General features: G+C 36.7%; 1 protein-coding gene across 2 annotated transcripts in view; it reads left to right on the top strand.

Annotated features, from left to right (window-relative positions):
- Positions 1 to 12718, top strand: part of PPP2R3A (protein phosphatase 2, regulatory subunit B'', alpha) — a 154564-nt gene that overhangs the window by 68457 nt on the left and 73389 nt on the right. For both annotated transcript variants that reach the window (XM_012000025.1, XM_012000026.1), the window contains exons 5-6: positions 2205 to 2279; positions 9722 to 9808. In XM_012000025.1, coding sequence (XP_011855415.1) covers positions 2205 to 2279; positions 9722 to 9808 — 162 coding nt within the window. The remainder of the gene's footprint in view (positions 1 to 2204; positions 2280 to 9721; positions 9809 to 12718) is intronic.

The raw sequence follows: 12718 nt of genomic DNA on the forward strand, positions 1-12718 counted from the left end.
CTAGATCAATTTGAGCAACAAAATGATGATAGTATAGGATTATAACCGACAGAATGAAATAAATACCAGTGAGTCTGTGCTGTTCAGAAAAATGAATAGGCCGGGCATGGTGGCACACGCCTGTAATCCCAGCTACTCAGGAGGCTGAGGCAGGAGAATTGAATGAACCCAGGAGGTGGAGGTTGTAGTGAACTGAGATCGCACCACTGCTGCGCTCCAGCTTGGATGACAGAGGAAGACTGTCTCAAAAAAATAGGGGAGAAGAGACAGCTCTCCCTTGTAGACGATTTCCAATTAAGAAATGTAGACAGAATATAGACAAAATCACTATTAAGTAAACACTACAGTGTAAATGTTGCAGGCATAATCTAACAATAGATACTAAAATGAGTGAGAGAAATTCTGAGGAGAAATAGGATATTGACACTCTCAAAAGTATCTGCCCCCATGATATTTATCAATTATTAAGGGAAAATAGCAATTTTACAGTAGAGAACGCAGCCGACACACTTGAACTAAGTGTGATCAAAGTTAACATCACCAAATGAAGACATACCAACATCACATACCCTCTGTATTATGTATGCCCAGTGATGCACTGAAAAGGACGCATCACTTCTGTGGTTCTCCTGCCAAAAATGTGTAACCTTAATCTTGACCAGACATCAGACAAAACCAGATGGAGAGACATTCTACAGAATAACTGACCAGAACTCATTAAAAGCATCAAAATCATGAGGAAAGACTGACGAACTTTCACAGATTGGAAGAGACCAGTGAGACACAAAAGCTAAATGCAGTGTAAGATCCTGGAAGAGAAAAAGACATTAAGGGAAAAACTAGTGAGATTTGATTAGTTTAATGTCTTACCCATGTTCATTTTCTGGTTTTGATCATTATACTATTGTCTGTGACTTGTTACCATTAAGGGAAACTGGGAGAGGAGCACAGGAAATTTTTCTATAATAATTTTTGTAAGTATAAGATTATTTCCAAATAAAAAGTTAGCCAGGTGTGGTGGCTCATGCCTGTAATCCCAGCATTTCAGGAGGCTGAGGCAGGTGGATCACTTGAGGCCAGTAGTTCAAGACCAGCCTGGCCAACATGGTGAATGAAACCCTGTCTCTACTAAAAATACAAAAATTAACCTGATGTGGTACTACATACCTGTAGTCCCAGCTACTCAGGAGGCTAAGGCCTGAGGCTCACTTGAACTCGGAGAGGCAGAGGTTGTCATAAGCCAAGATTGTAGCACAGTATTCCAGCCTGGGAGACAGAGCGAGACTGTCTCAAAAAATGAAAATTATGTAATATGTATAATAGTAAGTCTTTAAAAAGTTAAAGAAATAAGTCAATTTGTTTGAGACTATATATTGGTAAGTATTATAGCTAACTGCTCTGAAGAAACAGAGATATACTTGATGTCTGTTGATGACAAGCCAATTAATAGATTATATCTGTAATGGCATAGCTGTTTCCTCTGGTTAATTAATATTGTGATTATCTCTATTAGATCCTCTGGGCTCATTCCAAATGCTTTAAAAATCTAATTAGGAAATAAAAACAGTATTTTAAGGTTTTAATATTCTAATAGTCTTCAATGAGAACAAGATTAAAGATTTAAAAATAAATAAAATTCTAATTTGAGAAATGATTTATCCACACAATTATGATAAAATCTGATGGGCATTAACTGGCTTGCACAGCTTAACAAAGACACATTCAAACTACTTGACTACATGGCTGCTTTTTTTTTCCAAAAAGAATTTCCCATGTTTTTAGATTATGAAAGAGGATCATTTTCATTGGCTTGCATCTACTGTCCACCACATCCTTTCTGTGTAAATACACTTTACATAATACCTCTACAATAATCTGTGGCATCAGATGAATTGCCTTGATGTGCTGTTGATGTGTTAGAATTACAGTACAGACCTCGGAGACATTTGATTCACAAATTACCTAACATAGCTAAAATCAAACTTTAACTTTTTTTGAAGTATACTGTGTATACAGAAAAGCACGCGTAAGTATGCTTATAATGAAACTTGAATTTAATAAAGAATTAAATTTTAAGTGCATTATTCATTATTCTGAAATAGCAAGTTTGCTCAACTGGCAACATATTATATGGGAAGGAAAAACTTCTATGGGCATAATTTTTGTATGTTTGTTAATTTAGTTTTGGTTTTGATCTTTTTCAGGATGTGGTGGATACCCACCCTGGTCTCACGTTCCTGAAAGATGCTCCAGAATTCCACTCCCGCTACATCACCACGGTAGGCTGAGTCATCTTTTTTCTTAACATAACTCCATAAGTCACCTTTTTATTACCATTTGCTATCCAGAATTTCAAGTATCTGTGCAAAAGGTAACATGGGTTATAATGATTATTTTAAGTAGAAGGAAGGTAAAATAAAAGTGAATTCATAATTTCATTTTTATCTATTTTCCTTCTTGTTTGTGCCCAATACTTACAAAATTAAAGTAATATATTCCTTCTGTCTGGTCTTATGAGGCATATCTTTTTCTGTGTTATGAATATGATATTCATTTGATCTTTAGCATTTCCAAATAAGACTGAAAAGAATTTTCAACAGCCTGTCCCTGTTCCAGAAAAAGATTGATCTCTAGTACCTCAAACTTAGAACTGGAAATGGATAATGAGAAAATAGGTTGTGTGTAATCAGAAAACAAACGATGTAAGAATTTAAAACAACATGATCACAATCTCATTTTGTGAGGAGCTCGCACTCCCTGTTTCTCAGGCACAGCCTCATTTGGTTAGTCCCAGCTAGGTCAGGAATTATGAGTGAGCGCACACAGGCCCACAGGGCATGGAGTAGCCATTTCATGCACTCCGCCCTAGCTTCCACATTATCTTTGGGGACATTCCACAGACCAGCCCCAGGGCCGTTCACTGACACATTCTCAAGTGAGATGGCCCTGACCTGTAGCTCAGATTCCTCAGCTAAACAGGGTAGTCTCCTCTGAGGACTACCCTCCTATACTTAGGGTACAGTTTGTTAGCCAAAGATATATTAAGTCCTGCCAAGTTACAAAATACTACTGTTTTCTTTTCCTCCTGTAGGAACTTTATTTTTCATTCAATGCTTTTGCATTGGCTCTCATGTCAGTATAAAGCTCTGTAAGATTTTATTTGAGCCAGAAGGTGTCACTGTTATCTAAGACAATCTGAGAGGTTTTTTTTTTTCCCTGTTAACTGTGACACTCTACTAAATTACCTCTACCACAATTAACCTGGCCTGTCGCTCTCATTTCAAACTTGGTTTATTTTTAATTGGTCTCCCTGTTACCACCCTGATTGCCCTGTAGTCTAGCCTCCACAAAGCAAACAATTGTCCTTTTAAAAAGTCAGCCAGATCATGTCACTCCTCTGCTCAAACCCTGCAGTAGTTTCCCAGCTTACGTAGAATAAAAGCCAAGTCCTTGCCAAGACTCCCCACAATCCTCCCATATCCTGGCAACCCCTATTCTCTCATCTTATCTCCTACCTCCCACTCCTTTGCTTACTCTGCTTCAGCCACCATGAGCAAACCAAACCCATTTCTGCCTCACATACTTTGTTCTTCCTCTTTCCTTTGCTTGGAATGTTCTTCCTACAGATTTCCACATTGTCGCTCCCTCACTTCATCCAGATGTCTGCTCGGTTCCCTTATTTAGTGAGGCCCTCCCTGATCACTCTCTGTTTTTGTAACCTTTCTTCGTCTGCCCCCTCCCCCGACACTCTATTCCTTTGTCCTGCTTTATTTTTCTTCTTAGCTCCGATCATCTGATATTTAATTTTTTGTTTGTTTATTGTCCATCTCCGTCTCTATAATATAAGCTCCACGCAAGCAGGAACTTTGTCTATATCCTCAGTACCTAGAATACTATCTGGCATATAATAGACACACAGTCAATATGTACTGAGTGAATACATGAAATTATCCCTGTTTAAGAATTCTAGGCCAGGCACAGTGGCTCATGCCTGTAATCCCAGCACTTTGGGAGCCAGAGGCAGGCGGATCACTGGAGGCCAGACATTCAACACCAGCTTGGCTAACGTGGTGAAACTCCGTCTCTACTAAAAATATAAAAATTAGCCATGTGTAGTGGTGCACACCTGTAGTTCCAGCTGCTCACGAGGCTGAGGCACGGGTATCACTTGAACCCAGGAGGTGGAAGTTGCAGTGAGCCGAGATTCTCGCCTCTGCACTCCAGCCTGGGATTCAAAGCAAGACTCTGTCTCAAAAAAAAGAATTCTACACTAGCTGTGGCTGCAATCGCAAAAAGAATTATTGGGTTCTAAATAGTGACTGTTCTGAAAACTCAGGGCATATTAACAGCATAATTTAGACTCTTAAGAGTTAGAAAAGATCTTAGAAATAAACTAGTCCAAACTAGTTGGAATTAAACTAGTCCAAACTGTTGGCATGTATTAGAGATATTAGAGAACAAAAGAGTGAAATGGAAATAAATTTTCTTTGTGGTTTCCAGTTTGATATTTCTTTTTTTTCTTTCATGATCTTAATGAACACATAGTTTGATATTTTTTGAAGTACTTGGACATTCAATGGTATTTGGTCATCTAGCAAGTAGTCCCCAGGAAGTTTTTTGGTTTTTGTTTGTTTTTGAGATGGAGTCTGACTCTGTCACCCAGGCTGGAGTGCAGTGCCGCAATCTCGGCTCACTGCAAGCTCCGCCTCCCGGATTCATGCCATTCTTCTGCTTCAGCCTCCTGAGAAGCTGGGACTACAGGCAACCAACACCACAGCCGGCTAATTTTTTGTATTTTTAGTAAAAACAGGGTTGTGTTAGCTAGGATGGTCTCAATCTCCTGACCTCGTGATCCACCCACCACAGCCTCCAAAAGTGCTGGGATTACAGGCATGAACCACCGCACCCAGCCATCACCAGGAAGTTTTATGACTTTAGAGTGAAAAGCCATAAAACCATTTTGTTCACATATAATTCACATTTTCTAAGAAATAGTGTCATGTTAATAATAGTTGAACAAAATGAACTACACTGGTGAATTAATAGAGTACAGTTAATTATCTCTGCTGTAATATTTTCATGGCATTTGTATATAACTTTACATTTGTTAAATTTCACTTTGTTGTTAGCATTATGCTGCTTTATCTCCAATGCACAAAAGTGAATCCATTACTCAGAACTAGTCATTTAAGTGTAAAATACTTGTGATAAAATGATAATATGGCAACTCAAAACAAAAATACAAAAATGTTTATGTATTTACTATACATGAATAGTAAACAAGACCTAATTGGGAACATTTCGTGTGAATATGTACTGAGATAAGTGAATAACTGCCATTGTGATAAACTCACAAAAAGGGCAAATTAAAAGTATAAAAACGATTATCTGGAAATGGAATTTTATTAGACTGGTTATCTGTTCTCCTCAGTGCCTTTTCTGTTATGAAACTTGGTCAGATAATGGCATGAAGTCATTGAAACCATTGCATTATTTCAGAGTACATTGAGTTTTTCTAGAACAAATGTAAAATAAGGCCTCCTAGTATGAAGTTAATTTTGTTGTTAGACATAAAAGTGACCAAACTAAAAAGACAACATCATTCTCTACCCTGCTCACAGCAAAAACAGTTAAGATCACACTATTTCTAAGAAACATATAAAGATCAGCCTCAGAATTAATGACAGATATCTCAGAAAAAGCAGAATCAGTTATGTGACTCTATTGAATGTTATATAATCTTCATGGCATACAGTACAGAAAGAACAATTAATATATTACGTTTGCATGCTAGTGTTACTCAGTTATTTCAGTTTGCATTTGGAAGAAACCACTGACACAGAGTATGATTCAAATATTAGCTTGTGTGTGGTACATATATGACGAAGGAAAAAGTTAGACAATTTTTATTTTCTATGTATCATTGAAAATCTGTTATAGGAAAAGGCTATTTGTTTAGTTAATTATTTTGCTAGCTGTTTTTAGACTAGAAAGATAGACCACCAGCTATGTGTACAGCAAAGAAGGACATCATTACCCAAAAAAGAGACTGAACCTATAGTCAGTCTGTCTTGTTTATTTCCAAAAAGAGTTAGCAGTTGAGAAATAAGCCTTTGATAGTGAATGAAAATGAAAATTAGAAATACCAGCAAATGATAGCCCTTGAGTGCAGTTTTGCATGCTGTGCAAAAATTGCCAGTGAATGAAAGGTTTTGTTTATCCAAACCGACATATGCCAACTTTTGAGGAAAGAAGTGCTCTCTTGAGTTTTTAAAATTAGCGATGAGATTTAAAATACTTCTTTATGACACTGGTGCTGGCAGCAGAGATATTTCTGTGGCTTGCTTCGATGGTGTATCTTAGTGATATATTCAGTATCTTGATTGGCCAGAATCCACCACTGTAGGCTGAAATGCCAGGATTTTCCTTGCGGAGGACAAGGTACTGATTTTCCCAAGATGACTAAGGTATAGTGGAGACTGCTCACACTAAGAGCTTACCAACTCTTCCCTCTTGAAAACTTTTCCTCTTCAGAGAAAAAAATATATATATTTTTATTAGATATATTTTTTAAAGTCCTAACTCTACAGAAGACCATGAAGAAATACTTTTCTGAGCCATGTTAACCAAAGAGTGAATTAGAAATCTGTTCACCACTCCTGCCAAGTGAGAGCCAGGCTTCCAGCATTGGAGTTTGTTCTTCTGTACACATACATAGTAAAAATTATTTGTAACTTCTGTGTCTGTGTTTAATTCATTTGTCAAAAACTATATGACAGAGCCATCAAACATTTCTATTCCTGGTGACCTATACTTGTGAATTAGAGGTTTTAATTCAATAGATACCAAGAGGAAAGGAAACTGACTTATGATTTAACTTATATGTCAAGTTGACTAAAGATCCCTTGGTGAAAAATGGCCAAATTTCATTTATTTCACTAGTAGTAAACAGTTATTCTAATTATGATTTATTTTAAAATTTTATTTGATATTTTAAATGATGATGAATTTTATTTACCTAGAAGACAGTGGTTACAGAAACAATAACAATTAATGTAGAGTCAGCAGCTAGATGCTTCACCACTAGATGGTGCTCCTACCTCAGCCATCTAAAGTGCTGAATCAGTGATGTGAAAACCAACAAATGTGCTGATCAAGTGTGGCCACTGAATAAGGAGATTTAGGCTATGAAAAAATGGAATACAAATACATTGTTTTATAGTATTAGATAAGTAGGTTAGCACAGGCTAAAAATAGGAAATGCCTAACAGTCAAACTGTTTGCAGATTTTAAAAATTCTGTCAAAAAGAAGAGGAGAAAAATAAAATAAGCATGAATGGATACAGATTATAAAGTTTTATAATTTTTAACACAGTAATTTCATAAATAATATAAAGTATTTGAGTATATAAATATAAATTTTAAATAAAAAACTCATACTTTAAGATAAATTTACATTCAGAATCAAGAAATAAGGACACAAATCTTCAACAGAAAAATGTGGTTTAATAATATGTATTGAAATTGACTTTAACTTGACAGAGGGGACATGGAATTATGATAAATGAAATTCTTAATATTTATTTTCATACATAAAATTTCTGTGCTAAAAATCCTCCATCATTTTTACATGAACTTCCACCAAGCTGTTGCTAAGAATACAATATTGAGTAAGACACGTTCTCTGTCCTCAGTGACCTCAGAGTCTGAGTGGTTGGAGCCAGTAGAGAAATTAGGCACTGGCTAGTCTTAGCTCCCACCTAATTCAGGAATCCTGTCAACTTCCTAAATACTTGTGGTGAAAAGAAACCCAGCCACTTCATACAAACTCGTTGCTTTACAGGGCTAATTTTAGGAAAGTCTTTCTTATATTGAAGCATTTCAGTATAAATGCATTTCTGTCTCGCAGTTGTAATTCTTCCCTTTGGTGCAACACAGAACAAGTCAGCTGCTTCTACCCAATAGCCACTCAGATCTTGATCACATCTACACTCTAGTCTTATTTTTTTCCCGAGATTAAACATTACTACATTAGTAGCATCTTTCACAATTATTTTGAATATAGTAACACTTATCTGTTTTGTGGTTTTTGTGCATTCTATGTGAGTCTATCTATAAATAATAGACAAAAATACTGATATATGTGAAATACTAATTAGAGACCTTTCTTGGGTTGACATCTATCTGCTATGCAAAACTCTGACTAGAGTTCTTCAAATACTTATAAAGCCAACCCGTATTTCTCTAACACAAAGATAATACAAAAATCTTAGTTATGCAGCTTTCAAACCTCATTATTTTATCAAGCAGTTATAGACCACCTGATATATAGAAAGTACCATATAAGTTACTGGAATACAAGTCAAGAAAGACCTGGTCTCTTAGTGTTTAGAGATGGTGATGGTCAGGTGCACCAGTGTTTAGAATGTAACCACGGGGACAGCTAAAGGAGGCTCAGGTGGCAGTGGAAGCACAGAAGGCAGGGCTCTAGTCAGTCCCTGTTCTGGAGCCTCCCATGGAGTGTGACACTTGAGCTCAATTCTGTAGGGTCAGAGGGGTTAGCACTGATAGCAGGGGTGGGGTGGTGAGTGCTGAACAGCTGAAATCTAGACCTTCATCCTGATGCTAGTTTTTCCATGTTCAGTTGAAGAATCACTCCCTCTGCTGAAGAATCCAGAAAGAAAGGTGGTTTAGTGCCTCATTAGGCCTGCTATTGAGAAAGATGTCCAAATATCTTGCCTTACTTGTTCTTCTTGCACCAAAATAGCTTGAAAAAGAGATCTAATCTTTTCCATGACAAAAACCACCAAAGATAACAGGATTTCTGTATTATTAGACTATCAAAATAAAAGCAGAATGCACCCCCCCCCCAAAAATAAAGCTGCTTAAATTGCTCTTTTTGCCACTGCTTTCTTTGGGAGAAGAAAAATAATCGGTGAAAGGGAAATGAAGTGGGTAGGAATTACTGCAGGTAAAATTGTTAAGAATGCACTGTGACCTCGTACGTCCAGGACTGCAGCTTCCATCTTCCTTCTCTGATCCTCTCCTACACCACAGCACACACATCCTCAATTTAGACATATTTGTTTCTTATCTCCTCTTCTCCCATTCCATCCAAAGTTTTCTCCGGAGATACAGTTCTGCTAAACCCATTAAAACACCAGCTAATAACAAAGATGTTCATGCCCAAATTAAAGTTAGGACATAAATTATCCCAGATGTATTTGAATTCCATAGAGTCTAGAAGACCAAGAGTCTTCAAGACTCAAGTGAATAAGACTATGATAACCAGAATAAGACCCTCTTGAATCATACCACTTTGATAGCCATCCTTCTGACCAGTTAATCAATCATTAGGCCAACCCAGCAGATACTTCTCACCTCATATGCCTTCCCAAAACATTGAGCCCAATAAGCATTACTTGAATCAGGCATCACTGTATAAATTGGAGGTAAACAAAAGAAGTGATGTGAAGGCAGCTGGGAAGTGAAGACTTGTGAGCAGATAATTTTTTTAATTCTTCTTGGAAGTACAGAGGCAAATTCAAAATATATAGATGTATATTTAAAAATACAGTGCTGATTTTTGCTAGGAATTACACTTAACGTAGTCAAAAAGCTAAAAGTTAAATTGATCCCAAGTGTGTTCATAGATGGCCTTTGAGAAAGTAGTGGAGATCTTCAATGTTTTTATTTGCTTTTATTTTCCTTTTGGAACCAGGTTATTCAGAGAATATTCTACACAGTCAACAGATCTTGGAGTGGAAAAATTACTTCGACAGAGATAAGAAAAAGCAACTTTTTGCAAGTATGCCTTTCATTAGAATTCATGTGTAATGAGCAATTTAAATAATTTTCTTACTCTAACAAATATTTGAATGCTTACTGTATTCAAAGCACTGTCACTACTTTCGTTCATTAAGCATTTATCAAATACCTGTCGTGGGACGCTGGAATGTTTTGGGTGAGGGGGTAAAAATGAAGAGAATAAGAAGGGATCTTTGCCTGAAGGCATTCACTCTGGAGCAAAAAAGTGAAGTGTACACACACTAAACCTGAAATGATAATTTCCATAGACATAGATAAAACGTACAGAGAAAGCTTCACAATAGATAAGCCTGGAGGGGTGGGCTGAGGCTAGGTTGGGAAGGGTCTTGGAAAGCCCTTGGAAGATTTTAAACTTGATCCTTTCAGCAATGACTCTGTATACAGCACCTGCTAGAGAAAAGTACTAAAAATTCCTTTTAAGAAAGAATACATTTCATTCAATTATTTTATTCATTTTACCAAGTGAGAGAGAAAGTATTGACCACTAGTGGGAGCCTTTTACCGAAGTAATCTTCATGCCTGATTGTTTAAGCTTCTGTAAACATAAAGAAAGTGAAATTGTTCACACTTGGAAGAAAATTAAAGGTTTTATTTTTAAGAATCATACTAAATGGAATTTAGGCTAATAATACAACCTTATTTACTCTTTATTTTTTCCTATCTTCATCTGAGACAGAGTAATGAAGACTTGGCAAAACTAGCAGTCCATGATGGATATACAAACATTTTTTTATTCTAAAATGAACAATCATCATCACAGTCAGTGTTGATATTTATTGAACACCTGATGCCTGCCTGGGCTCTCAGTAGGTAATATGGGATGGGTTAAAATGGCAGTAATTCCATAATACCTCAAGAGTAATTATAATAATCCCCCACTTTCCTGAAGCACATTATAGGTTGTAGTTTCTGAATCATTTTTATAGTCCATAGATTTATTTATTTTTTTTTTTGAGACGGGGGTCTTGCTCTGTTGCCCAGGCTGAAGTGCAGTGGTGTGATCTTGGTTCACCACAATGTCCACCTCCCGGATTCAAGCGATTCTTCTGCCTCAGTCTCCTGAGTAGCTGGGACTACAGGCATGCGCCACCATGCCCAGCTCATTTTTGTATTTTTAGTAGAAATGGGATTTCACTGTGTTGGCCAGGCTGATCTCGAACTCCCAACCTCGTGATTCATCTGCCTCGGCCTCCCAAAGTCCTGGGATTACAGGTGTGAGCCACCATGCCTGGCCTAATCCATATTTTTTCTTTTTTGGCTTTTAAAATTATTCCTTTTTTTTTTTTTTTTTTACCAGTGGTAAAATTTGAGGCCCAAATATACTTAAATGATTTGTATAAGATCACATACAAGTAAGTTGCTGAACTGGAAAAAGAACTGAAGTGTTCTGTTTCTTAGAGCATGATTTATTTTCTCCTGCCTTTCCTTCCCTGCCCCTCTCCTTAGTCTTCCTCTTCGTACTTAAACAATACTCATAAAGCATTCAAATAATATGAGCACATCTAGAGTAATAAACAGAAGTCACTATTCTTCACTCTACCATTTTACTCCCTTTCCCCAGTGGGGGACCCATATCATATGTGGTTTTATTCTGTCATAAATATATACATGTAGTATATAGTTTTGTTTTGTATGGCTGCTATTTTGAGGGTTTTCAAAAAATATATGGGTTCATACTATTCTGTTAACTTTGTTTTTTCACTTAACAGTGTCTCAGGGTTTTGTTCATTTGCATTCATTTAAGTCAATCTCATTCTTTCAACTACTGCACAATCAACTGCATGGCTAAACTGTAATTAATTACATATTCCTCTATTGATGTCCAAATCATTTTCAGACTTCCTCTATTACAATGATGCAGTGAACATCCTTGTACCCTCCTCTTGTATGTGGTATGAGTAAGAATGTCTGTAGAATAGACCACTGGAGGGAAAATTCTGGATCAAATACTATGCGCATTTTTAGTTTGGTGGATTCTGCCAAGTTACCCTCCAAAAAGCTTGCACTACTTTCACTTACATACTCACCAACAAAAGTTGCTGTCGTCTTCATTTTATGCCAATCCAGTCGGTAAAAATGATAGCTCTTTGCTTCTAAAATGTGCTTTATTGAAAGTGTTCTGCTTCTTACATATCAAAGGGCATTTTATAAAACGAAATATTATAAGCAAGTTTGGAAAACAAGAAAAACCATATTTTATGACCCTTATACAACTAGTATCATTTTTGTCTGTATTCATTTAGTCTTATTCATATGTACATATGCATTTTTAGGATTTTACGTAGTTCTTAGTGGGTACAATCTTGTATCCTATATTTTGTACTTACTATATCATGGTTTTCAGTGTAAACTTTATAATTTTTACTGGTTGCATAATTTTCTATTGAGCAGATTTACCAAAACTTAATAATAATTTATGTTGTTTTTAGTTTGCCAGAGCACTTTGGTTTTCCAGTGTTTCTATTTTAAAAAATAATTTTTTGTTGAAATACTAACATTTGCCTTATGAAATAGTCCTCTTTGTCCCTCAAGGTTTTCTTTTTTTTTTTTTTTTTTTTTGTTTCTTTTGAGACAGAATCTTGCTCTATCGCCCAGGTTGGAGTGCCGTGGTACAATCTTGGCTCACTGCAACCTCCACCTCCCGGTTTCAAGCAATTCTCTGCCTCAGCCTCCCAAGTAGCTGGGATTACAGGCGCCTGCTACCACACCCAGCTAATATTTGTATTTATAGTAGAGATGGGGTTTCACCATCTTGGGCTGGTCTTGAACTCCTGACCTCATGATCCACCTGCCTTGGCCTCTCAAAGTGCTGGGTTACAGGCGTGAGCGACTGCACCCTGCCCCCTTATGTTTTTCACTTTGCAGTCCATATTAATATTGATACATGTTT

The sequence above is a fragment of the Mandrillus leucophaeus genome, unplaced genomic scaffold (genome assembly GCF_000951045.1).
Source record: "Mandrillus leucophaeus isolate KB7577 unplaced genomic scaffold, Mleu.le_1.0 Scaffold612, whole genome shotgun sequence".
Taxonomy (NCBI): Eukaryota; Metazoa; Chordata; class Mammalia; order Primates; family Cercopithecidae; genus Mandrillus; species Mandrillus leucophaeus.